Raw genomic sequence first — 27,683 nt, 5'->3', positions numbered from 1 at the left:
GATGCCGGGGGCTCAGGGTTGCATGCAGTACCCCACACCCTCCCGGAAGGCGGGGACCACAAGACTGAACACCACCACGAGTGAATGCCAGCTCCAGCTCTGCAAATTCTACACCACTTCCCGCTAGCTCGACCCCCGCCCCAGCCTTCTGCATCTTGTTGATTGGCTCCAGGGAGTCAGATGGGCAGCCGGCTGGAAGAGGATTGGCTCCAAGGTGGGAAGCTCCCGCACTGACGTGGCTTGTGCTTTCGGTCCGGGGTAGGCTGGGCTGGATTGTTCCGCCGAAGGTTAGGGGGTCGTCTAACAGAGCCCCGGAAGCGGCGGCGGGACTGGGTTACGCTGCAGGGGAGTGCCAAGATGCCGCTGGAACTGGAGCTGTGCCCCGGCCGCTGGGTCGGCGGGAACCATCCCTGCTTCATTATCGCTGAGATCGGGCAGAACCACCAGGGTGATATAGACGTGGCCAAGCGCATGATCCGGATGGCAAAGGTAGCGGACTGGAGAGGGGCAGCCCTGGGTACATAGAAAGAGGAGCGGCAGCGTGGGGAGGGGGAGAGCCAGGCTCTACCGAAGTGGTGTCTGTCACCCCTGGAGCAGCTACTCCCCAGGGTACCCATGAGCTCGGTAGAAAGGGGTGATACGAATGGGGTAGGGGGTTACTTCTGGAAAGCTTCTTGGAGGTGTTGAGCTTTGAGAGGGTTGAGAGATTAAAGTGGGGATTCTTTTTTTTTTTTTTTGGGCAGGGCAATGAGGGTTAAGTGACTTGCCCAGGGTCACACAGCTAGTAAGTGTCAAGTGTCTGAGGCTGGATTTGAACTCAGGTCCTCCCGAATCCAGGGCCAGTGTTTTATCCACTGCACCACCTAGCTGCCCCCTAAAGTGGGGATTCTTAACCCGGCGTCCATGCATGAACTTATTTTTTATCTTTGAGAGGGTTGAGCGATTGAAAGCGGGAGTTCTTGAGGACTGTCACTTGTTGACTTATTTCTTTTCTTTAATATGTTAATAACTGCATTTCCACAGAATTGATTTCCTTTGCATTTTATGCATTTAAGAGTCTTCTCCTGAGAAGAGGTCCCTAGGCTTTACCAGACTTCCAGAGGAGGTCGGGGTGCAAGACGCGGAGACACCCACATACATGAGATGAAGAATCCCTGGATTAAGGACATTTAGCAGTGTGGGTTAGAGTAGGGGGCGGAAGAATGTCTAGTGGGGAGATAGAAGGCAGGCACAAAGCGTTGGAAGAATCCTCTGCTAATAGACAGGCTACAGGTGAAAGAAAGAGCAACCTAGGTGAGAGGGAGGGCGCCTGGGTCTCCTCCTCTTACCTGGAGACACCTTGAATTTAATTGTGCTGATACTTGAAGGCAGGTGACTGACATCCTTAACTCAGTCCATGAATCACCTGGCTTCCTCAGCAATCCAAACAACCTCAAAGTGTGGGTAACTTGAATTCGGAGATTTGCTGCCTCATGCCTGCCGCCGTTCTCCCATAGTTTTACTGTGAGTGAAGGAAAGTCATCTCTGTTTCTCTGGGCGTTTGGGGGAAGCCAAAATGTAGAGGAAGCTTGGGTTTTAGTTCAGCTGAAACTGCTTCTCCTTCCAAAACAGATAGTGTGGGTTCTTCCAAGTTGATGACCTGGGACTTATACCTGAAAAAACTTCCCTGTTGGGTCTCTACTCTCCGCTTTTCATCCTCAAGTCAGTAAGCATTTAAGTGATTACTGCGTGCTGGGCCTCATGCTAAGCTCTGGGAATACAAGCCGATTTATTTACAAGCAAAAAGAAAGATGGACTCTACCTTCAAGGAGCCTGAATTCTAAGGGGGAGAAGACAACATTAAAAAGGGGATCTTTGGGGGCACCTAGGTGGCCCAGTGGATAAAGCACCAGCCCTGAATTCAGGAGGACCTGAGTTCAAATCCAGCCTCAGCCACTTGACACTTACTAGCAGTGTGATCCTGGACAAATCACTTAACCCTCATCTGCCCAACCAAAAAAAAAAAAGGCATCTTTCTATAAACTTTCCTTAGAGCATCAATCCAAGACAGCTATCTCTGGTTCTCTAACTATAGCATAAATACCTAAAGATAATAAATACATACATATGTACCTCCCAGAGTAGATAAATACAAGATGGTTAGGTTGTGGGGTGGGACCAGGAAAGGCTTATGTACAAGATGTCATTTATACCACCAGCATTTTAGATTTTGGGTTACAAACAAAGCTTAAGCTGAAGAGTTTATAATCTACCCAAATATGTTGCCTGTGTCTGTGAGAACTCAGATTTCTGCCTTTCAATCCTGGATGTGAGAAACAGATTTGTAGTGCCAAAGCTTTGGTGACTTTGGTCAAGTAATCTCACCTCTCTGATTGGTTGGCTGATGTGTTAAAGTAGGAGATCAAATGCATGAAAGAATGAATGAATGAAAAAAACTTTTAACAAGCATTTTCTGTTTTTAGAATGTGTTTAGAATGGAAATATCAAGATTAAATGTCAGAATAATGTTTCTAAATAATTGAAGGAAATGCTACGTTTCAGTTAGAGGTTAATAGAAATAAAGATGTCACTTTTTCCCCATCTGGATCCCTTCTCCCTCTTTGTAACCCCGTGGACCATAGAATGTCCATGATGTTTTCTTGGCAAAGATACTGGAGTGCCCTTTCCTTCTCCTGTGGATTAAAGCAAACAAGTTAAGTGATTTGCCCCTGGTCACACGGTATCAGAGGACATATTTGAGCTCAGGTCTTCCTGATTCCAGGCCCAGTGCTCTTTCCACTGAGCCACCTAACTGGCTTTGCAATAGGGTTAACTAGAGGGTATTCTAACTCTTAATGAAAGGCCCTCTCTACTACTGCCCCATCCAGAGAGTCCTGACCATCCAGTGTGAACATCTGTCCTTAAACTTTCCACCTTCTTCACCCCAGATCCAATTTAAGTAGATTGTTTTCAAATATATTTTGTCCTTTTTAAGTTGTGAGTTCCAGTGGGATCAGAGTGGCAAGAGGGAGGGGATCACCCATCAGCTGTTGTTCTGACGTGTCTTTCAGGAGTGTGGGGCCGACTGTGCCAAATTTCAGAAGAGCGAACTGGAACACAAGTTCAACCGTCGGGCTCTGGAGAGACCCTACACTTCTAAACACTCCTGGGGGAAAACCTACGGAGAACACAAACGCTACCTCGAATTCAGCCATGACCAGTATAGGGAGTTACAGAAGTATGCTGAGGAAATAGGGATTTTCTTCACTGCCTCTGGAATGGATGAGGTGAGACTCTGCCTTTTTTCATCCATCTCTTTAATTTCGTAAAGGGGAGGGCAAGATATCCAGTGTCTTTCCACATGGATCCATATCCTAAATCTCTCCACTTCGACTCTTCCCCCCCCCCCCCCAGCTTGGGCATGCCTTAGTAATAGGTCAAGGAAGTCTGAGGATATAGCATCCGGTGGGGTGGATGGGGGGTGAAGGGTGGATCTGGGCAGGAACAAATAGCTATTCTTTTGCAGTGTAGACACTGGATCCTGTCCAAAATGCTCTCTGCTAACTGGAAGCCACATATAGGATGACAGGAGTCAGTAAACCAGACTTCTAAGAATTATGGCACCTCTTAAGAGGTTGAGAGGGACATTGATGACATCCAGAAGGGAGTGGCCCATAAGCCCTACATAGGGAAATTTGCAGTCCTGCAATGGGAAGAGTCCTGGGAGATTCAAACTAGAGCCACATCTGCTCAGGAATGCAAGTAGATTTGCCTCTTTGATATTGTCCTTATTAACACTTGGAATGGCCAGGCATGCTAATCGAGGAAACACATTTTACTGTGTGGTATAGATTGTCGGACAACTAGGTAGTGAAGTAAATAGTGCACTGGGGCTGGAGTCAGGAAGACTTGAGTTCAAGTCCAACCTCAGATCCCTGTTTGCCTTAGTTTCCTCATCTATAAAATAAACCAGAAAAAGGAAATGGCAAACTACTCTTATGACCCCGTTTTGAGTGTTCTTGGCAAAGACTCAACGGGGTCAGAGTCAGACACACCTGAAATGACTCGACAACAACAAACATTGTAGTTCTACTATCTCTGTTTTCTTTATGGATCAAAACAAAACAAAACACACTGTCAAAGAGAAGGTTCATTTTCCTACATTTCATATGAGAGCATCTACCTAGGTCATTCATTCCTCAGGTGCTCAATTCAGAACACAAAAGCAATTGGAGGAGGTCAGGGGAAGGGAAAGTTCCTTACTGTCATCACTGTCTAAACTCCTTTCCCCATCCCAGTGTGTTGTTGTGGTTCACTTGTTTTAGTTCTGTCTGACTTTAGTTGTCGCAATCCCATTTGAGATTTTCTTGGCAAAGATACTGGAGTGGTTTGCCATTTCCTTCTCCAGCCCTTTTTTTTTTTTTTGGTGAGGCAATTGGGGTTAAGTGACTTGCCCAGGGTCACATAGCTAGTAAGTGTCACGTGTCTGAGGCTGGATTTGAACTCAGGTACTCCTGATTCCAGGGCCGGTGCTCTATCTACTGTGCCACCTAGCTGCCCCTTTCTCCAGCCCATTTTAAAGATGAGGGACCTGAGGCAAACAAGGTTATTTAAGTGACTTGCCCAGGGTCACACAGCTAGTAAGTGTCTGAAGCTAGATTTGAACTCAGGTCTTTTAGACCCCAGAACTGGCACTCTATCCACTGTGTCACCCTAGCTGTCCCTCTCGCTGCTCCCCAATGCCCCCAATCCAAGCATAATTCCCCAGACCCCTTTTTTGCCCTATGACTTTCCTCAGGAGGGAGAGGGCTCAGAGGGTTCTGATATAGGGCTATACACGAAGATCTATAAGACCCAAGTTGCACTGACCATAACTGATGTAGAGGCTGAGGCAAGAAGTGATTAGGACTGTGGACATAAAGGCTTTCTCAGGAGACCATTCTGGCGCAGAGCATGGTGTCTCCACCCCAGATGCCAGGAGTGTCATGGAAGGAGCACAGATAGATCGATTGGTTGACCTTAACGATCAAGTAACATTAGCCCCCTATTCAGAAGAATTGTCGCAGGAGACAAGTGTGCTATAGCTGAGGCCTGCCTGTGATAGGTGCAACAAAAACTTTTTAAGCCCCTTCCGTGTACAGAGTGCTGTGGTGGGCGCTGGGAGAGTTTCAGAATGTAGATGAGAGAGTCCCTGCCTTCATGTAACTTACAGTCCTGCAGGAAGGTGAGACCCAGGTAAGTAGAATACATAATTACATGAAAAGTTCATTAGAAATTTGCAAACCAGAGTATTCTTGTACAGTGGTGTCCATCTCAATGGGCAGGATATTGACTTAGAAAACCCCACATTAACATTATCTACATCATATTGTATTTTTATTAATTTGCTAAACATTTCCCAATTATACTTCAGTACAGTTAGAGGGGCAAAGACTTTGACACCTCTGCTCTAAGAAATGGGATCGAGGGTGCTTACTGAATAGAGACCAAGGAAGTTCATATACTTTCGATCAAAATCACAGCTAATAAGTATAAGAGGTATGACTCAAATCCTTAGTGCTGAGGAATCATAAATGCCCTCTAGCTGGGCTGGCTACCCTAGGTGCCAATTCACATAGACTGTAAAGGGATCTGCTTGAGCCTAGCAGAGGGATCGACTATGTTGTCATTATTACTTTACATTCAAAATAGTCACAGTGTGGTTTGGGGACCCTTGAGGGTAGCAGTGTGCTGATAATGTTCAATAACTGGAAATGTACACACAACATACTTAAGTTTAATTTCAAATTAACATTTTCTCCATCACATTAAGTCTCGAATCAACAAAACAAATCAAGCCCTAGTTTGTAGCATGGGTCAATTTCTTGGGGGTAAATACATTGAAAATTTAACATTCTGTTCTCTGAGGGCTCAGGTTAATGTCAGCACACCCCCGACTTCCATTCGCCACCTCAGCCTGTTTGTTCTTTTTATTCCGTTTTCTAACCATTCACGTTAGTCAGCATAAAGTTTGAAAGGACATTCATAACAGCCTTTTATGGAAGAATTAAGTCATGCTCAATGGGTTGGGCATTCTTCTGTCAGTCCTGGGTGGTTCTGAGTTTGTGTCCTGCTTGGAGTATTTACCAAACCTCTACTTCCTTGTCAGGCAGCAAGCAGTTATTTATTGACTTTTCTCCTCCCTGCCCTCAGTCATATCCTGTTTCAGGGCTGCTTTTGCCACTATCTTCCTAAAGCTTAGGGTGCTAAATCATTTTGAGTTCAAGGAGAAGCAATTGGAAGGAAAAAGGGTATATATGCTTCCCTGAAAATACACACTTTTTGAGTGAAGTATTTTTGTTCTCAAGATTTACTTGAACTAGCAGTTCTCAAATGTTTTGTTCTCAGGACCTCTTTATGCTCTTAAAATTTATTTAAGATGGACCCCTGCTTCCTTCCCCAAAGAGCTTTTGTTTATGTGGGTTATATTTATTGATGTTTACTACATTAGAAATTAAAATGTCCTAATGTCATTATGACAGTACAGCTATCCCTTCCACATCGCCAGGGTTCGGGGCATGGCACCCTGGCAACTAGAAAACCTGTGTAAAATCCTTTGGCCCTCCTTTTGTACCAGAGAAGAAGTCTGATTTTTTTTTTCTTTTCCTTTTTTTTGGTGTTTACAGTATCCTATTGTAAAATCTGGGCTAAGAATTTGGTTATAGGCTCTGTGTTGTCTACTGGTCTTTTGCAACTTCCACAAAACTCCCCCAAATTCCCATTTTATTTCTTATGCTGACCCATGATATATTGAAACCGCAATAGGAAAAGTTGTGATGTGGAATGAATCACTGTAGTTTGTAAAGGGTCTCAGGACCCTCAAGCAGGGATATGCATTAATTTGAGCCCTCAGAAAGCAGATTGCTAAATTTTTAGTGTGAGTATTTATACCTCAGAAGTTGACAAATGCTACAAATCTGGGCTTGATTTATTGTTTTGTTGATTGTGTAGAATTAAGGAAGTGATGGAGAAAAGGTTAATAGTTTAGATTAAATTTAGGTGTATTGTGTGTACAGTTTCAGATCTATTGTAGACTGCCAGCTAGATGTCCTGTTGGCATCTCAGCCTCAGCATGTCCAAAACTGAATTCATTGTCATTTCCTAAAACCCTTCTCTTCCTTAGAACTTGCCTCTTTGTGTTGAAGGCACCCCCATCTTTCTGTTTATCCAACCAAGTTCACAGCCTCAGAACCAACCAGAGTTCTTCCCTCCCCTTCATCCTCCTCATCCAATCAGATGTCAAGTGTCATTGATTCTGCCTCCAGGATATGTCTTGGACTCTTTCCCTCTGCACCCCTTCTATAATTTTCCATGGTGGTTCAGGCCTTTATCCCTTCTTGCCTGGACTATGGCAGTATTCTCCTGGGGCAGCTAGGTGGTGCAGGGGATACATCACTGGCCCTGGAGTGATGAGGACCCAAGTTCAAATCTCACCTCAGAACTTAGTAGCTGTGTGACCCTGGGCAAGTCACTTAACCCCAATTGCCTTAGACATCTGGAGCCATCTGCAGTCATCCTGATGTGTATCTTGCCACTGGACCCAGATTGACTCTGGAGGGGAGAGTGAGGTTGGTGACTTTGTACAGCTCTGCCTCGCTTAAGTCCACTTCACTGCATGACATGACATCACCCTGATGTCATGGTCCTCTTTGAGAATGAAGGACAAACAATAACAACAATGGCAATATTCTCCTAATTGCTCTGCCTGCCTCAAGGCTTCTCCCCTCTCTAATCTTTCTTCCCCCACAGCTTCTCCCCAGGGAGACATTCCTCATACACAGGTCTGACCACATCATTTTCCTTGCTCAGTAAATTCCAGCTGCTCCCTCTTTTTAACTTTGGGAAAAGATACGGGCTCTTCTATGTCCCTTTTAAAGTGCCTGCCAGTCTGGTTCCAGCTCACTACTCTCCCAACTGGCCTGCTTGCCATTCCTCAGATACACCATTCCATCTTCCATGCCTTCCCCCGTAGCCCCCAGTGCCTGCATTGCACTTCCTCCTCACCCCTGAATTATAGAATCCCCTGTGTCTTTGAGTTTAGGACAGCTAGGTGGTGCAGTGGATAGAGTAAGGAAGACTTGGGTTCAAAAAAATTTTTACACAGATTTTCTGGATCCTGGGGTGCTGTGCCCCAAACCCTGGCAATGTGGAAGGGATAGCTGTACTGTCATAACAACATTAGGACATTTTAATTTCTTCAATTTTTTTTTTTTTGTGAGGCAATTGGGGTTAAGTGACTTGCCCAGGGTCACACAGCTAGTAAGTGTCAGGTGTCTGAGGCTGGATTTGAACTCAGGTCCTCCTGAATTCAGGGCCGGTGCTTTATCCACTGGGCCACCTAGCTGCCCCAACATTTTAATTTCTAATGTATTAAATATCTATAAATATAACCCACATAAACGGGAGCTCTTTGGGGAGGGAAAGGGGGAGGGGGGATCCTAAATAAATTTTAAGAGCATAAAGTGGTCCTTAGATCAAAACATTTGAGAACTGCTAGTTCAAGTAAATCTTGAGACCAAAAATACTTCACTCAAGAAGTGTGTATTTCCAGGAAAGCAAATATAGCCCCCCCCCCCCCAATTGCTTTTCCTTGGACTCAAAATGATTTAGCGCCCTCAGCTTTAGGAAGATAGTGGCAAAAGCAGCCCTAGAACAGGATATGACAGTGAGAGCAGGGAGGAGAAAGGTCAATCAAGAACTGCTTGCTGCCTGGCAAGGAAATAAAAGCTTGGTAAATATTCCAAGTCACCTGACACTTACTAGCTGTGTGACCCTGGGCAAGTCACTTAAGCTCTGAGTGTTTCAGTTTCTTTATCCATAAAATGGAGAAAATAATAGCACCAACTTATCAGGGTTGCTGTGAGAATCAAAGGAGCGAATAATTGTCAAGCACAGGGCCTGGCACAGAATAAGCACCATATAAATGTTAGCTATGATGATGATTGTTCTTATTATTAATTTCCTTCAAAGCTCCACCCAAGTGACACCTCTACTGGAATCCCATCTTGGTACTTTCAAACTCTGAAGTTATTTGGTACATATTTTGTATTTGGTTTTTTTAGCGTGTGATCTTTCCCCAAAAAATTTTCTTTGAGGGCAGGGACCATTGTGCTTTCTGAATGAATGAATGAATGAACGAATCACACAATCACTCAATTAATTAACACTTGTTAAATTTAAGGGGGAGAAACCCTCTTTAGAAGGAACGTGTGGTAAAAGATGGGCAGCTCAGTTCCTAGAATTGGCAGGAAAAAAGAAAGGGGGTGACCAGGTGCTAGCTGAGACTGAAAAGTACCCCTACTTTGGGTCCAGTAACATTAAATCCCTTCAGTATCTGATCTCCCATTGTGCCAGTTCCTTCAATTTTCTCCTTTTCATCCTGCCTTTATCTTTTTTTTTTTTTTTTTTGGTGAGGCAATTGGAGTTAAGTGACTTGCCCAGGGTCACACAGCTAGTAAGTGTCAAGTGTCTGATCCCAGATTTGAACTCAGGTCCTCCTGGATCCAAGGCCGGTACTTTATCCACTGCGCCACCTAGCTGCCCCTCTATCTTTATCTTGTTTGTAGTTATTTGCATGTTATCTTCCCCATTAGAGTATGATCTACTTGAAGGCAGGGACTTTTTTTCTTTGTATCCCTGCCAGTTGACACTATCCATAGCCCACTGAGACCTCTGAAACTCCTACCTAGTTCCTACACCAGGTGTGTTATTTCTAGCTGTAAGGGATGTTCTAGCTGTAAGGGATCTCAGCTATCATCTGGCCCAGGGGTTCAGGGACCCCTCTCAAAGTCTGGGCTATCTTGTGCATACCTTCTCAGAATAATCCCTGTAAATGCATAAAGTAAAATACAAAGGATTGAAAAGGAAGCAAATTATATTGAAATAGAGTTACTCAAAATATTTTTTTTAAAGTTGACAGGCTCCAGGTTAAGAAGCTCTGATCTGGCCCAAGCCACTCCTTATGTAGAAGAAAAAAATCAGGTCCAGAGTCAAGAGGGGATGATTTGCAGGAACTCACATAGCTAATTAGGATCTGCCTGAGATCATGGAATTAATTCGGAATATCCAAGTACCTGACCTGGTTATTTAATCTCTGTGGACCTCAATAAAATGAGATTCCAATAGATGATCCTCAAGGTTCTTGTCAGTTTTGAATCTTCCTGTGACTTTTAGGCTTTGAGATGGGACAGTTTCCCTTTAAAACACTAGGTGGGGTTGGTCTTCAGGCAAGCTAAGTTGTATCTATGAATATTTTCCCATAAAGACATTGCTGTGCACGGAATGGAATAGGAAAGCATTTATTTATTATTACCATGCGCCCATCATGGTGCTAAGTGTTGAGGATGCAAATAGACAGTTGAGACAGGGGGCAGCTAGGTGGTGCAGTGGATAAAGCACCAGCCCTGGATTCAGGAGGACCTGAGTTCAAATCCAGCTTCAGGCACTTGACACTTACTAGCTGTGTGACCCTGGGCAAGTCACTTAACCCTCATTGCCCCACAAAAAAAAGAAAGAAAGAAAATTGAGACAGTCCCTGCTTCTCAAGAAACTCATGTTTATGTTAGTGGAGATGACACATTTAGTGTAGGTGGGTGATGAGGTTTGATTTTATAAAAATCTGGTCCAGGTGTCCCTTCTTCTACCATTGTTAATGTCCAAGAATTAACTCATCCTCTTCCCTTATTCACCTTCTCCTTCCCAACTTTCCTGTTTCTGTTGATGGTACCACCATTCCCCCTCCTCCCTGACTTACCCTCAGAATACCATCTGAATTTTTCCTCTCCCTCTTCTCTTCAATCATTTGCTATGTTCTCTGGATATTACCAACCCCTCTTCTCCCCTTCCATGTTTATTCCCCTAGTTCAGACTTTCATCACCTCCCATCCTCCTAACCTATCTCCCTGCCTCCAGTCTCTTCCCACCTGAAATCCAACCTTCACACTGCTCCCAACATCATTCCCCTAAGATACAGGTCCAACTGTGTCACTCCAGTGCTACTCATTGTCTTCCCATTGGCTTCTAGGGTCAACTACAGATCTCCTTAGCTTGGTACTGAAGGCCTTCCACTGCCTCCAACCTAACTTTCCAGCCTTTTTTTTTCTCCTTTAGTCTCCTCTACCCATTTTACATTCCAGCCAGACAGTTCTGCCCTCTGTTACACAGTGTCATTCTGTTCTCTCTTGCCCTGGGGCATTGGCATTAATCAATCTTCTCCTGTGCCTGGTGGAATGTTATCCATCCTCCTTTCTACTTTTTTAAATAATATTCTTCCTTCAGGGCTCAGGTGCCACGCCTAGCAAAAAACCTTCCTCAAATCTCCTGATGAAGAATGGCTTTTGAAAGTACCTATCAGGGGGCAGCTAGGTGGTGCAGTGGATAGAGCACTGGCCCTGGAGTCAGGAGGACCTGAGTTCAAATCTGGCCTCAGACACTTAACACTTACTAGCTGTGTGACCCTGGGCAAGTCACTTTAACCGCAATTGCCTCACTAAAAAAAAAAAAAAAGAAAGAAAGTACCTATCAAATTAAACGTAAATTTATTATTGTTATTATTTATCATAGACAGGTCAGCTTTTTAGACTGGTATTCAAAATGTTTTATTCATGTTTATTGTCAAAAGAGGAAATTAACCAGGCTTCACAAATTGGGCGAGTGATTTAAAAAAAAATAGTGTTTTTTCTACTTTTTTTTTTATCCTGAACACAAATTGAACATTTTCTTATGCATATTGAAATTTTGTAAAGCTTGCTTCTTTTTTGCTTTTTGTTTTTTGGGTTTTTTTTGCGGGGCAATGGGGGTTAAGTGACTTTCCCAGGGTCACACAGCTAGTAAGTGTCAAGTGTGTGAGGCCGGATTTGAATTCAGGTACTCCTGAATCCAGGGCCAGCACTTTAACCACTGTGCCTAGCTGCTCCCAAGCTTGCTTTTTAAAAAAAGTATATAATAAATTCAGTGTGTAATTTTCAAAGCTATCCTGTTCATCTTTGGTGGGGGGCAATGAGGGTTAAGTAACTTGCCCAGGGTCACACAGCTACTGTCAAGTGTCTGAGGCTGGATTTGAACTCAGCTCCTCCTGAATCCAGGGCCAGTGCTTTATCCACTGCGCCACCTAGCTGCCCTATCCTGTTCATCTTTGATTCTTTCTAGCTTTTGTTGTATTCTCTTTTTGAAGAGGGTGGGGAGAATTCCTATTCTTAAGGTCCCCTCTATCACCTAACTCCTTCCCAATTAAAAAAAACAACAATAAAACCTCAACAAAACCGTGCAATAACTATGGATTATCCAAGCAAATTCCCATATTGACCACATCCAGAAATGTGTGCCACATTCTGTATCTTATGACTGTCACCTCTTAATCAGGAGGTGAATAGCATGCCTCATCACTCCTCCTAGGGGTGAATAATTGGTCGTTGCCTTGATTGGAGTTCTGAGACTTTCCTGGTTCTGTTCACTGCATCAGTTCATACAAGTCTTCCCAGGTCTTCTGGAACTGTCACTTTCATCAAACTATATCTAGTATTTCAAAGAAAGTTTAACATCCACAGAATTTTGCAGAATGTGATACAGCATTGCATACCAGAATGATATAAAATCAATAGCTTCAGTGGCTCTGTTACCATTTAGAATAAGAAAGTGAGGGGCCTGAGAGCAGAGATTGTCCTTTTTTTATTTGTATCCTCAGAAACTAGCACAGAGTGCTTTGCATGTAGTAAGTGCTTAATAAATACTTCATTCATTCATTAAAACTATTCACAATCTGGCCCTTTCCTATTTTTTCCAGATTTCTCGTACATATCTTTCTTCCTTTATGCTCTCTATATGGTCCAGCCATACTGGCCGACTTGCTGTTCCTTGTCCCATCTCCATGACTTTGCATTGGCTGTGCCTCATGCCTGGAATGCCCTTCTGCAGAACTATCCCATCACCTCCTGAAATCCCTGCTTTCCTTCAGGACTGAGCTCAAGTAGCACCTTCCGCATAAAGCCTTTTCCTGGTCTCTTCCCATCAGGTATTAGTGCCTTCCCCTCCAGGGTTACTCTGTGTGTTTAGACATATTTAGGTACCTACACAAACATACATAGACATATGCATACACACATGTACACATACCTATGTATATATGCACATATAGGTATTTACCCATGTGTGCATGTATATTTATACATGTACATGCACACATGTGTATATGCATGTGCACATACACATAGGCCCCCATTGCGCGCCCCACGCCCCACCCCACCCCCGCAGGTAAGTAGATGAGCAGCAAAGGCTGTACACAGGTGATGCATTGGAAACATGTCTTGCTTTGGCATCAGAGTCTGGGCATACAAACCCAGGGTCTACTATGTAATTGCTACCTTTTGTGAGATAGATATATACACATATGTATATACCTATATATAGTACATACTGTACTAGCTTGCAGTAGAATGAGGGAGGCAGCATGTGTATATGTATATACACATACCTGCATATGGATGTGTTACCTCACAGACGTGTAAGTTCATGCACCTATATTTGTACATGTTGCCCCACATATGTAGGTATGTTATGTGTCTATATGTGTATTTTATCTCATATGTATGTATGCATTGTTGCCCCCACATGCTTATACCTTATATGTACCTGTCTATATGGTACATATTGCCTCACATGTGTATGTATTTGTACATGCCTGTATACATTACCTCACATGCATGTGTGTGCATTCATATACACACATTGCCTCATGCATTTCTATGTATATGTGTTGCCTTGCATAGGTGTATATATGAACATACATGTTATGTGTGTCTCACATGCATGTGTATGTGTATGCAGCTATGTGTGTGCATGTTGCCGCATATGTATATAATGGGTACATGCCTGTGTGTGTACATGTTGCCTCCCCAGTAGAATATAAGCTCTTTTAAGTCAGGGACTGTGCTTGCTTTTGTCTTTTTATCCCTAAGGCTTAGCACCAGGCCTGGTGCATGGTGCTTAATAAATGCATGCTGATTGAATAAGTCAAATCAACATTGTGGTTGGAGGTAGAAAGATTGGTTTTATGCCGTGTTCCCAAGCAAGAGCTGCCCAGAGAGGTTAATCACATTCTCATTGCTTTTTTGTTTTTGGCAGGGCAGTGAGGGTTAAGTGACTTGCCCAGGGTCACACAGTTAGTAAGTATCAAGTGTCTGAGGCTGGATTTGAACTCAGGTTCTCCTGAATCCAGGGCCAGTGCTTTATTCACTGCACCACCTAGCTGCCCCTTAAATGGTTAGTTTTTCCTTTCCTTTCCTTTTCTTTTTTTTTTTTATTTTCAGGGCAATGGGGGTTAAGTGACTTGTCTAGGGTCACACAGCTAGTAAGTGTCAAGTGTCTGAGGCCGGATTTGAACTCAGGTCCTCCTGAATCCAGGGCTGGTGCTTTATCCACTGCGCCATCTAGCTGCCCCTTAAGTGGTTAGTTTTTCCTTTTTTTTCTTTTCAGGGCAATGGGGGTTAAGTGACTTGCCTAGGGTCACACAGCTAGTAAGTGTCAAGTGTCTGAGGTCAGATTTGAACTCGGGTCCTCCTGAATCTAGGGCCGGTGCTTTATCCATTCTCATTGCTTTTTGCCTAGTGATGGTATGAGCCTGCTGTTCCAAAGGAGACCAGAGGAGCAGGCTTCTAGACTGTTGGTGTTGAGGGCTTCTGGCAGCCCTCTAGCCTGTTTTGGTCTTATGGGATGGGGCTGCCCTGACCTAATCCTTGTGCCCTCAATTTCAGACCTCTAGAAGCCCCATCTGTTTCTCCTGCAAGTGAGGAGATGGGTGAGCAGCAAGACATCCAGGTGATCCCATGGACACATGGCTGGCTTTGCCATCAGAGCATCTGGGCTGCTGCATAACTATGACTCTTTGTGAGGTCTCGGGCAAGCCTCTGGGCCTAGGTTTTCTCATCTGCAAAAATGAGGCATTTGGCCTGAAGGACTTCTGAGGTCCCTGTGAGCTCTAGATCTCTGCCACTCCCAGGGTGCTTTGTCTTAACTTTCCCTTTGCTCTGATCAGTTCTCCCCTTTTATCCCAGATAGGTGTGTATCTATACTGTAGCCTTTCTTGTGAACTCTTAACCACAGGGGGCCGCATTCTTTCTCCAATTTTGTATTCTCAGTGCTCTCTCTGCACATCAAAGATTTGTAATTTCATCAGTGTGGATGATCCCCTTCACTGAAGTAGATCACATTAGTGGTACAGAGATTAACCACCTACTGTGTGCCAAGGGTTGAGGATACAAATAAAGACAACAGCAACAGCAACAACAACAAAAAAACAGTCCCTGTCCTCAGTTCATTGCCCGATCTTCAATTTAGAGATACCATCATTAATTAAGCTTTGTTATGGAAAGCTTTTCCAACTTGATGGGTTTTCCAGGGCATCATAGCTAACAGTAGTGGGGGTTTTTTGGATTTTTTTGTGTGTGGTGTTTTTATTTTTGTTTATTTGTTTGGTTTTTTGTGAGGCAATTGGGGTTAAGTGACTTGCCCAGGGTCACACAGCTAGTAAGTATCAAGTGTCTGAGGCCAGATTTGAACTCAGGTACTCCTGAATTCAGGGCCAGTGCTTTATCTACTGCGCCACCTAGCCGCCCCCGTAGTGTTTTTTGTTTTTTTTGTTTTTAAAGAAAAGTTTTATACTTTCTTTTTTTACATATTTTTAAAATACTTTTGTATTTGCTGTTGAGCTATGTGATCCTGTGACCCTATTTTCACACCTTGTCACTTTAATTTTCCTAACAGGCTATTTCCTTGTGCCTTAATTTTGGGGCGACATAATCACACACATATGCTATGAACAGCAAGATTGTTGAGGGCCTAGGGTTTTCTAGTTAATTCTGATCAATGATTTGCTTTTGGTCACAGAAGCTGTCTTTGGTGTTGGTCTCCTAAAAACCCACAAGATGGGGATGTTTTGCCGCTAAAACTACAAATAATATCCCTATAAATTAGATTTCTTTCAGCTGAAAATAAAGTTGATGGCTCTGTGTGTGTGTGTGTGTGTGTGTGTGTGTATTTAACTCCTTGAAAATTTATTAAACACTCATTGTGGGTCAATTCAAAAGGCATTTTTTTTTTCAGGATCTTCAGCATGTACAAGGACTAGTCATGGGGAGAGAATGTGCAAATTAGTTGAGAAGAAGGATTACGAAGAAAAATACTCTGTAAACCAGAGCAGCAGAGACCTAACAAACATTCCAACAGGGGCTCAGTGAAATCCAGCCGAGGGATAGTTGTATTCACTTTCTGATTTGGGAGGGTATTTGTTGTATTTTTAAAATAGGATTACAAATGAAAATGTGGAAATAGTTAACAAAACATCTTGTTTAAAAGTCCAGGTTAATGGCCCCCAGGTTAAGAAGTCCTGATATAGAGCAAGCTTCTGGCAGATGGCCCAGTTCTCACCAAGGCTAAGGCTCCGTGTGGACTGTAGCTTCTCCCGTGGCAAGGAGAAGCCCCACACGATTCCCTGTTCTGTTTTGTAGATGGCAGTTGAGTTTCTGGATGAATTGAACGTTCCATTTTTCAAAGTCGGATCTGGAGACACTAACAATTTTCCCTATCTGGAAAAGACAGCCAAGAAAGGTGAGGGTTTCTGTTTGATTTGCTCTCCTGGAGTTCTGATTTCTTCCCAGGGACTTAGCCTTTTTGTGATAGTAAACATGAAGGTGAACAGTAGAGACCTCATCTCAATCATTGAAGTGCTTCTACCCCTCATGTTTGGTAGAGGTAGCTGGGAATAGTTGGGGGGGAGGGGAGGTGCTAGATTAGAGACACCTGCTCTAGAGTCATGCCTCCACTGCTTACCAGATGTATGACCCTTGGCAAATCACATGACTTCTCTGGGGCTCTGTTTCCTAATCTGGGAAATGGGAATAGTGGAGACAGCAAAAAGCACTGTGTGGCTCTGGGGTTTAAGAGGGCTTAGATTCAAATCTCCCCTCTGCCATTAACCAGGTATATCACTTTGGTTATGTCCTTTAGGGCCTCAGTGTACTTATCTGCAAAATGAGGGTTTGGATTATCAGTGGTTTCTAAGGTCCCTTCTCTCTCTAAATTGAGGATCAAATGAGATAGTGTGCAAAAAATTAAAACATAAAACTTATTCTTCTTCACGTAGAGGAAGGAAACTGGGGGGGGTAAGGTATATTTTTTTTCTTTAAAAATTTCTTTAAAAAAACACCCCACCCTTTCCCATTACTAAAAGCATTTCATTTAGAGATTAATTTTCAAATTTTAAAGGAAGGATGATGTGGCAATGGTTCAGCCTGGGAGTCAGGAAGATCTGGAGTTAAGTACCAATTCTTGACACATACTGGTTTTGAGACCATGGAGAAGTCTTGTGCTTTAGGCAATATGACACTATAAACTACAAAATGGTTGTTGATCTGTGTAAGTTGAGGGAGTTTCCACATAGTGAAATCACAGGTCTGTTATTTATGGACTTCTCCCACCCCTCCCCAACCCTGCCACAAGGGAAGGGTGCTGGCCATTCTGTTCCACTATGGAATTTCTCTGCCACAGAAATTTAATCAGTTTTGATTTTGTTTTGTTTTGATTTGTTTTGGTGAGGCAATTGGGGTTAAGTGACTTGCCCAGGGTCACATAGCTAGTAAGTGTTAAGTGTCTGAGGCCGGATTTGAACTCAGGTCCTCCTGAATCCAGGGCCAGTGCTTTATCCACTGCGCCACCTAGCTGCCCCTTCAATTTTGATTTTTTTTTTTTAAATGCTGGAAAAATGTTTGTTCCCACTGACAAAATGGGATTGGTCAACACAAGTAACGAAACTAGAGAAGAGTGACTGTGCTGGTGATTCTGTTGATCAGGTCGTCCGATGGTTATTTCCAGTGGTATGCAGTCCATGGATACGATGAGGCAAGTCTACAAAATTGTGAAACCCATAAACCCAAACTTCTGCATTCTGCAGTGCACCAGTGCCTACCCACTGCACCCTGAAGATGTCAATCTCCGTGTAATTACAGTGAGTAGTCCATTCAAGTTATCTTATCATATCCACTCTGGCAGGCACAGGATTTTGTATGCATAAAATGCTAACTCCTTACTTGTCTGTAATGAGGCCTTAAACCTTCCAAGGTTTCCTGACAAGTTTACCACTTCTGAAAGACAGAACAAGATATATTTCTATAAAGGTGAATTTGAAATTTAATATTAGTGTTTGCTATTGATTTCCATGATCAGATCGAAAACAGGTATCAATAGTAATTAAAGTATGTGTGTGTGTGTGTGTGTGTGTGTGTGTTTGTGTGTTTGGGGTTTTTTGGCGAGGCAATCAGCGTTAAGTGACTTGACCGGGGTCACATAGCTAGTGTCAAGTGTCTGAGGCCAGATTTAAATCCAGGTCCTCCTGACTCCAGGGCCATGTTCTATCCATTCCACTACCTACCCCTGTCCCTCATTTAACAATTTATTCATTAATTTAACATTAATGAATTGTACTGTGGTTTAAAAACTTTTTTTGTCCTGTACTGAATATAAATCACAGTTTAAAGGTTTACCCCATTCTTATTTCTTATCAGGTACATCTCTAAGGGTTACTTTCCCCCAGTTTTTAAAGTTGCTGGAATAATGCATACCAATAATTGAAATCTTGAGGAATAGAATGATTTAATATGATAATTTTAGGACATTATCTTAAACTAGGAAAAGTTTCTCTCTCTTGTTTTTATATTGCTGTCATTTCAAGTCGATCTCTCCCTGTTCCTCTTCAGATGCTTTTCTGAATTCACATTCAATTGTTCGTTATGGTACAGTAATATATCCATAACATCCATGTGCCGTGATTTCCTTAGCCACTCCTCAGGCCAGAGGGATTTACTTTGTTTCCAGTTCTTTAGTACTACCAAAAATGCCGCTATGAATGTTTTGGTATCTATTGGGTCTTGCCCTTTCTCTTTGACCTCTTTGGGGTCCATGCCTGGCAGTGGAATCTCTTGGTCAAAAGTACAGCTGTTATAGGCACTGGAAAAGTCTCATTATTCCTAAAGATTATTAGCTGTTAAGACAAGTATTCCAGAGCCTCTCCCTTTAACCTTAGGGCAGAAATGTTTGAAGGACCAGAAACTGGCTCCTGGGTATTTGAAATAAAGCCTTTTACTGCCTGTGGTCCACAGGGTGCAGGGGACAAGGCCCATAGTTCCAGGGCATTTCAGATTTCTAGAGGAATGGGGCGTGGCCCAGTGCTGCTGGCATGCCCAAAGTGGTGGAGCTTGAAATACTAGTGTCTGCTTCAGCTTGTTCATAACCATTCCTTCTTCAAACCTCCTCATATCTTTCCTTCCTTCCCATTCCCATTGTTCAGGATCCCATCTCTAGTATTGTTCCCATAGGCACCCCACCTTGCATTTCATCTCATGTGCTGCTGCCCTGAGTATCTTCTTAAAGCAGAGAGTATGATCATTGGAAAAATTAGAGAATTTGGAGTCAGAGCCCTGGTGACCTCTGTGACTTTGGGCAAATCATTCAAGTCCCCTGAGCCTCAGTTTCCTCAGAATGAGGCATTTGAACATAGATTCCCAGTTGTCGTCCAGTTCGAACTCAGACAAGTGTCCCTTGCCTCTCCTGCTTTCTCTAGTAATCATAGGACTTAGAGGTCTATGAAGATACATTTCTTATCATCAAGGTTTTTTTTTTTAGTCTAAAGGGGTGGTCAAAAGGGAGTGCTCCCACTCTCAAAAAACCACAGGTGAAATTATAACCACCAAGGATAGTAATTCAGAGGAGGCTGCTGTGACAAAATAAAGAATGTTAGTCTTTTTTTTTTTCTTTCTTTCTTTTTTTTTTTTGGTGGGGCAATGAGGGTTAAGTGACTTGCCCAGAGTCACATAGCTAGTAAGTGTCAAATGTCTGAGGCTGGATTTGAACTCAGGTCCTCCTGAATTCAGGGCTAGTGCTCTATCCACTGCGCCACCTAGCTTCCCCAAGAATGTTAGTCTTTTTTTTTTTTTTTTGGTGGGGCAGTGAGGATTAAGTGACTTGCCCAGGGTCACACAGCTAGTATGTGTCAAGTGTCTGAGGCTGGATTTGAACTCAGGTACTCCTGAATCCAGGGCCAGTGCTTCATCCACTGCGCCACCTAGCTGCCCCAAGAATGTTAGTCTTTAAGTCAGAACTCCTGGGTTCATGGCCCAGCTCTGAAAATTGCTGGCTATGTGACCTCCAATCCCCAGCGGGTAAGTTATCGAATTATGGGAATAAAAAGTTTTCAGAATTGTACACTTTTAACAACCACATGAAGATATTGTCTGAATCACTAATCTTATGATCAATGCAAATTTAAAACTACTTAAAGGCATTACTTCAGGCCTTACACACTGGCGGATAACAAAGGATGATTGTATCCAGGTTGGAGGGTCTATAAAAAAGGAGGTACCCTGGGTGTACTGTTAATACAAAAGTCACCAGAAGTAACTCTCCATACCCTTTGACTGAGCAACCCTATTATTGGGCCTGTTCCTCAAGGATGTCAAAGACAGAAATAAAAGTCCCATATATATGAATATATTCATAGCAGAACTCTTGTTGGAATCATAGAGCTGGAAACAAAATGGGTGCTCATGCATTTTTAATGTGATGTACAGAATATCATTGTGCAGTAAGAAATGCTGAATATGAGGAATTCAGGCAAACATGGGATAATTTGTTTGAAATGAGGCAAAGCTAGCTAAGCAGACCCAGCCATGACAAAGTATACAATCATGACAGCAACATAAAGGGGAAAGTTGCCAAAAAGAAGTTGAACTCTGAATAATTAAAAAAGCAATAAGAAGTTGGGCAGACAGACAGTAAAATATGCTTGCCTCCTCAGCTGAGGAGGTGGGATAACACTGATTGGGGGAGGGAAGTGTGGTGCAGGACAGTGAGAATGTTAAATACGTTGTCCGGTGCAGTTATTATATCAGAGGTTTCTGTTTAAATTGTTTTGTTTTGTCACAGGGGAGGTTTCAAAGGGGTGGGAAGAGGGTTTGAAATTACTGAAGACAAAAGGCATCAAACAAAAGATTTTTGCTCTAATAGTAGCATTAGACTAAATTATTAAGGGTAATTGATTAGCAGATTAATTCTTATGAGGATAACATATATATAAGACAGGTTTTTTTGGTTTTGTTTTGTTTTTTTTAGTGAGGCAATTGGGGTTAAGTGACTTGCCCAGGGGCCACACAGCTAGTATGTGTTAAGTAGTTTTGAGGCCGGATTTGAACTCAGGTACTCCTGACTATCCAGGGCCGGTGCTCTATCCACTGCGACATCTAGCTGCCCCCTAGACAGATATTTTGATGGAGAGCATCAGTCACTTGATACCGATTATAGATATCGACATATCAATAGAATTGTAGAGATAGATAGAGATATAAATAACCAGGGATGTGCTGATAAGTTTTTAACTGATCTCCAGAAAAGAAAAATTTACTAAGTTTAATTTGCATTAACATTTTCTCCACCAATTTAGGTCTAATATTACATAAAACAATAAATCCAGCCCCAGTTTCTGTAGCATTTGCCAATTTTTTGAAGTGTTAAGTACTTACTCTGAAACTGTTAACAATGGGCTTTTGGGAGCTGGCTCCAGTGCACTCCTTCATATAACACTTTGAAGGAGAAGTTTAAAGTTGGTTAAATGTAGCCCTTTACGAATGATTATTCTTTTATAATTCTGATATTATTCATAATAGTCTAGATACCAGAAGTTATTCTTATAATTCATTTCTCTCCAGCATCTCCTCTCTGTCTCTCCCATTTTTTGCTTTGTGTTAAAGGATATCGAAAGAAAGCCTTCCCTGACATCCCCATAGGATATTCTGGGCATGAAACAGGCATCATGGTCTCCGTGGCTGCAGTTGCTCTAGGGGCTAAGGTCTAGAACGTCATGTGACTCTGGACAAAAACTTGAAAGGAAGTGACCATCAGGCATCTCTGGAGCCCAATGAATTAGCAGAGTTGGTAAAAGCAGTCCGCCTCGTGAAAAAGCCTTGGGATCCCAGTTTAAACAGCTCTTGCATGTGAGGTGGCCTGCAATGAGAAGGTGAGGGTTTTTTTGTTTTTGTTTTGGTTTTTTACTGTGCTTAAGCAAAGTCAGCTAAAATGGCTTCTATCTGTGACAGATGAAGAAACAAAAATTCCATTAATTTGAACTTGAGGGAACATAGTATAGGGGGAAAGATTTGCATTTGGCGTCAAGAGCAGGGGCTCCTGTAATAGAATCATCAGATGATGACTCCTGGTAGGCTCTGGAGTGGGAAAACTTCTAAGGTTTCTTCCTATTCTTAAGGATGATCTTCCTTTAAATCATGAACCTTGATTTAGAAAGGTGGAATGTAATATAGATCTCAGTACCTAGGCCCGATGGTATGAGTTTGAGTACCAGGATTGATGATGGAGCAAGTAGTTAAGAGTTTAGAGTAACTTGTCTCTTGGCCTCCCTGCTCCCCAAGTCCTGCTTCCTTACAAGTCTTTGCCTTCCTATTCTGTGGACCCTCCCTTTGGTACTGAGACTATAAGTGCCACCATATCTCTTTGTATCTCTTACATTTTTTTTTTTTTAGTGAGGGCAGTTGGGGTTAAGTGACTTGCCCAGGGTCACACAGCTAGTAAATGTTAATTGTCTGAGGCTGGATTTGAACCCAGGTACTCCTGACTCCAGGGGCTGGGTGCTCTATCACTGCGCCACCTAGCTAGCCCTTACAATTTTTTTTTTTTTATTAAGGAGGTAGAGTGAAGGTGGTGTAGTGCTAGTAGAAGGAAATCCAGCCTAGCTACCCAGACCAAACCACCTCCACCAACGCTCAGAGAAAACGAATCAGACAGAATCCTAGTTGGGGAAATCCAAGAAAGCCACAGTGATTATTCTAGTCTGGGTCGGCTTAAGGAGACAGACAGGTCTATAAACACTGGGCACAGGGTCCTTCCAGGGGCACACAATGTTTAGAGGCATTCTAGTACCTAGGCACTGAAAATGGAGACTGGGCAGCCCGGCTGTTCTCTTATGCCCTACACAGGTCCGAGTTGTACTTGAGAGGGAAGAGGGTAGACCTGCAGTTCAGTTACTCTGACCTTATAGAGACTCAAAGGGACTAATATGTCTAAGTTCAGCAGCTGTGTATTGAAACTCCCAATCAGGGAGCAAGCAGACATGCTCAAACCCAGGTCAGGAATTTGCAAGCTCAGACCAGGAGGCAGGGGAGCAGACTTGCTCACTTTGCTTTAGGAACAGTGAAATCTGGCAGCACCTGTGCTCCCCGCCTGAGCTGTGAAAGCACCAAAGGGATGCAAGAGGACAGAAACTCAGGCTAGACATTCCCCCAAAAAGTGCAAAGGGAGCTCAGCCCTAACAAAGTTCAGTCAAGAAGTATGGCTGGAAGAACGAGCAAACAAAAAGAATATTATTGTAAAGAACGATTAAAGTGACAGGGAAGCTAAGATCCAGACCCAGAGAAACAGAATGGCATGATAAAGATCTATAAGCAGTGCCTCAAAAAAAAAATATTGCTTAGGCACAAATTCAACCAGAATTCCAGAAGAGTTAAATGAAGAGTTTGGGGGTGTTTTTTTTTAAAGCTTAAAAGTGATTTTAAAAACCAAAGGAGAGCTAGAGGTATAGAGCTTTATCCAAGAAAATAACTCCCTGAAAGTTAGAATTGACTAAATAGAAGCTGATGACTCCATGAAACATCAAGAAATATTAAAAACAAAGTCAAAAGACTGAAAAAACTAGGATATATAGGAAATATCCCATAGTAAAAACAGCTCCCCTAGAGAATGGTTCAAGAAGTAATTTAAGAATCAATTTGGGGGGCAGCTAGGTGGTGCAGTGAATAGAGCACCGGCCCTGGATTCAGGAGGACCTGAGTTCAAATCCGACCTCAGACACTTGTCACTTATTAGCTGTGTGACCCTGAGCAAGTCACTTAACCCCAATTGCCTTGGCCAATAAATAAATAAATTGTTTTTTTAAAAAGAATCAATTGACTAACCAAAAAAAGCCAAGACAAAAAAAAAAGAGCTTAGACAAAATCTTTAAAGAAATAAAAACTACCCAGATCTCTTAGAACCAGAAGGAAAGGTAGACATTGAAAGAATCTAGCAGTTGCCTCTTGAAAGAACCCCACCCCCCCAAATGTCCAGAAATATAGTCCAAATCCAGAGGTCCTATAAAGAAAGAAAAAATACTATAAGCAACCAGAAAGAAAGAATTCAAGTACTAAGGAACCACTGTTAGGCTTATAGAAGATTTAGTAGCCATCACTTAAAAGGAATAGAGCTTGGGATATAATATTCCACAAGGTAAAAGATCTAGGTTTACAACCAAGAATAACTTACCCAGCAAGTAATCTTACTGGGAGGTGGGGGTAGATGGATCTTCAATGAAATAGAAGATTTCCAAGCATTCCTAATAAAAGACCAGAGTGAGTAGAACATTTGATTTGTAAACACCAGAGTTAAGCATAACAAGATAAACATGAACATGCAGTCATAAGGGACTAAACAAGGGTAAACGTTTATGTTCTTATATAGGGGAAATGATACGTATATCCTCTCAGAATGCTGTTATTATCATCAGGGATCAGAAAAGGCCTGGAAGTGATTGTAATGTTTTAAGGATCTCAAAAGAAAAATGGAAAGGGAAGAGAAAAAGGAGTGCACTGGGGAGAGTGAAGAGGAAGGGAAAATGACCTCATTTGAGGTTCACAAGTAGAAGTCTGTTAAAAAAAAAAAAAAAAGAAGAGGAGGATGGTTAACACTTAAATCAGCACTCCTCTAAGCTTGTCCCAGGAGGAAAGAATAGACAAACAAGCACAGTTGGGTACAGGAAAAGATAATTAAAGAGTTAAAAATAAGAAGCTGTAACAGAATCTATTATGCTTCAGCTGAAGTTTTTTAAAAAAGGTAGAAATAATCATCTCGGACAGAACAACAGCAAAAATAACCTAATTAAAAGAGATAAACAGGAAAACTACATTTTGCTGAAGGTAACCACAGACAGTGACTTAATATAAATATTAAACATATACACCAAATAGCATAGCATGTAAATTCTTGAATGAAAAGTTAATGAATTACAGGAGAAATTAGTAAAATTATAATATGTTATGTCCCTAAAGAAGAATTAAGGACCTAAGAAGCATTTTAGGAAAGTTAGATAAGATATACCTCTAGACAAAGCTTCTAAAACTGTGGGTCGAGTGCCCACATGGGGTCAAGCAACTGAGTGTGGGGGTTGTGAAAAATTTAGCAACAGTAAAAGGTTATATATATCTATTTTATATACTATATTTATATCCTCGTCGAATAGAAATTTCAAAGGGGGTCCCGAGTAGAAGAAAAATTTAAAGAAGGCCTGTTAAGGCTAAAATTCTAGCTATCTGTCTAAAATATCTAATGAGTGGGTTGCAATAAATTATAACTTTAGCAAGAGTTAGCTTTTAAGCATTTATTAAGGGAGATAGAATTTGGTAAAGAGAGAGAGAAAGGCCTATATTCATCTATCTATTAAGGGAGAGCACATTTCTAGCTCCCTTCTCTACCAGAGTCCTCGAGGAAAAAGCTCCAGTCAGAGTGCCAGGCTCTCCCCTTCTTCCTCCACAAGCAAATGTCACTTCCTGATGCCAAATAAAAGATCCTCTGGTCTTGCCCTCAAAGACCTTCACTTCATGGCAGAGCTTTCCTTAGTAAGTCTCCAGTAGGTGGCGTCATTCCATCATATAAGCCCTAGGTCAGGGCACATTCAGTTTAAGAAGCCTTGCTCTAGAGAACACTGAATAGTAATTGGAAGGTGTACAGGCATCTTTCTCAAAATTGACCATGTATTAGGGCATAAAAAACCTCACAAACAATACAAAAGAAACAGAAATAGTAAATGTCCTTTTTCTGACCTTAGTATGATATGATTACATTCAATAAAGACCTTGAAACAAAGATTAAAAATTAATTGGACAGTAAATAACTTGAATGTTTAGGTCAAAGAGTAAATCACAGAAACAATGAGTTCATTAAAGACAATGACAACAATGAGACAACATACCTAATTTTGTAGGATTCAGTTAAGTGGTATTTAAGTGTAATTATTATCTCTAAAATGCCTATCCATAAAAGACAGGAAGAGCAGGTAGAGAAATTAGGCCTCAACTAAAAAAAAAATCTCTAGAAAACCCAACAAATTAAAATCTTTTAAACAGCAAAATAGAAGTTATGAAAATTAGAACATTTAAAAAGACAAACGGGCAGCTACGTGGCGCAGTGGATAGAGCACCGGCCCTGGATTCAGGAGGACCTGAGTTCAAATTTGGCTTCAGACACTTGACACTTAACTAGCTGTGTGACCCTAGTGCAAGTCACTTAACCCCAATTGCCTCACCAAAATAATGAATAAATAAAAAGACAAAACAATAAAATAGATACGCTATTAGCTAGCATGGTTTAAAAAAATTAATAACACTATTATCAAAAATTAATCCACAACCAGTGAAGAATAATTAGGAGCTATTTTCACCCAGTTATCTTAGAAAAAGAATTGAACTCCAGGAGGAAAAAAAGGACGGCAGATAGATTTATGAGCAAATTTTACCAAGCATTTAAAGAATAGTTGATTCCAATACTATGTTAACTATTTAAAAAAATAAGAAAAGAAGACCTGCCACACTCCTTCTATGATGCATATAATCTTTTTTTTTTTTTAGTGAGGCAATGGGGGTTAAGTGACTTGCCCAGGGTCACACAGCTAGTTAAGTGCCAAGTGTCTGAGGCTGGATTTGAACTCAGGGATTCCTGAATCCAGGGCCAGTGATTTATCCACTGTGCCACCTAGCTGCCTCCAAGGCATGATTCTTTTGGGACATTGATAATATGGGAATTTGTTTTGCTTGACTATCTGTGTTTGTAATGGATTTTGTTTTTCTTGCTTTCTCAGTGAGGGGGGTGGAAGGTTAGGAGAGAGTTTGGAGCTTAAAATTGGACTAAAAAAGGCAATCAAGAAAACAATTTCTCTGTCCTTTTGAAAGATCACTTATATGTGTGTATGTGTATCAGGATACTCATCTGTTCTCTTTTGTTTGCAGCTGGGTAAATCAGTGGTGGCCAAAGTGAGGATTCCTGAAGGTACCATATTGACAATGGATATGCTCACAGTGAAGGTGGGTGAACCGAAAGGATACCCCCCTGAAGGCATTGCCAATCTCATTGGCAAGAAGGTCAAAGTGAACATCGAAGAAGATGATACCATAACAGAAGAAGCGATAGAAAATTTGTCAAAAAAAATTAAATCTTAAAGAAAAATGACATTTTTTGAGCTGCTACCTCCCTGTCTTAGTTTTGGGCAACAGATTAGAATAATCAGTACATGGAGGATGAATGAATGGATGGTTGGGGTAAGTGGGCTACATAAGCTCTCAATAAGTGATTGTCACATGAATGAAAGGATGACCGTCACAAATTACTCTCCTTGACACCACTCACCATTTCTATAACTTCCTAAATCAAAATGCCCTTCTCTGGCTACTGATCACCTGTGATGTTTTATTGCCTGTTAAAATGTAAATTCCTCCAAGGGATTCTCTTCACTTCTGTTTTTGTATATCCAGAGCTTATCAAAATGCTCAGCACATGTTAAGACTTAATAAATTATTTTTCATTCATTCGAA

At 42.0% G+C, this 27,683-nt stretch overlaps 1 protein-coding gene across 1 annotated transcript; it reads left to right on the top strand.

The window, feature by feature from the left end:
- The first annotated feature begins 230 nt into the window (after positions 1–230).
- On the top strand, positions 231–27,683 carry NANS (N-acetylneuraminate synthase). Its single transcript, XM_043976585.1, is given in 9 exon segments — positions 231–489; positions 3,051–3,266; positions 16,518–16,617; positions 17,859–18,013; positions 19,213–19,221; positions 21,818–21,902; positions 21,905–22,010; positions 22,012–22,072; positions 27,102–27,683. Coding segments are annotated over 9 exon segments (1,074 nt in total). The 5' UTR covers positions 231–357; the 3' UTR covers positions 27,312–27,683.

This window comes from Dromiciops gliroides, chromosome 1, assembly GCF_019393635.1.
Source record: "Dromiciops gliroides isolate mDroGli1 chromosome 1, mDroGli1.pri, whole genome shotgun sequence".
Taxonomy (NCBI): domain Eukaryota; kingdom Metazoa; phylum Chordata; class Mammalia; order Microbiotheria; family Microbiotheriidae; genus Dromiciops; species Dromiciops gliroides.
Note: the sequence above shows the minus strand (reverse complement) of the source record. Positions and strands in the feature narration are given on the sequence as shown.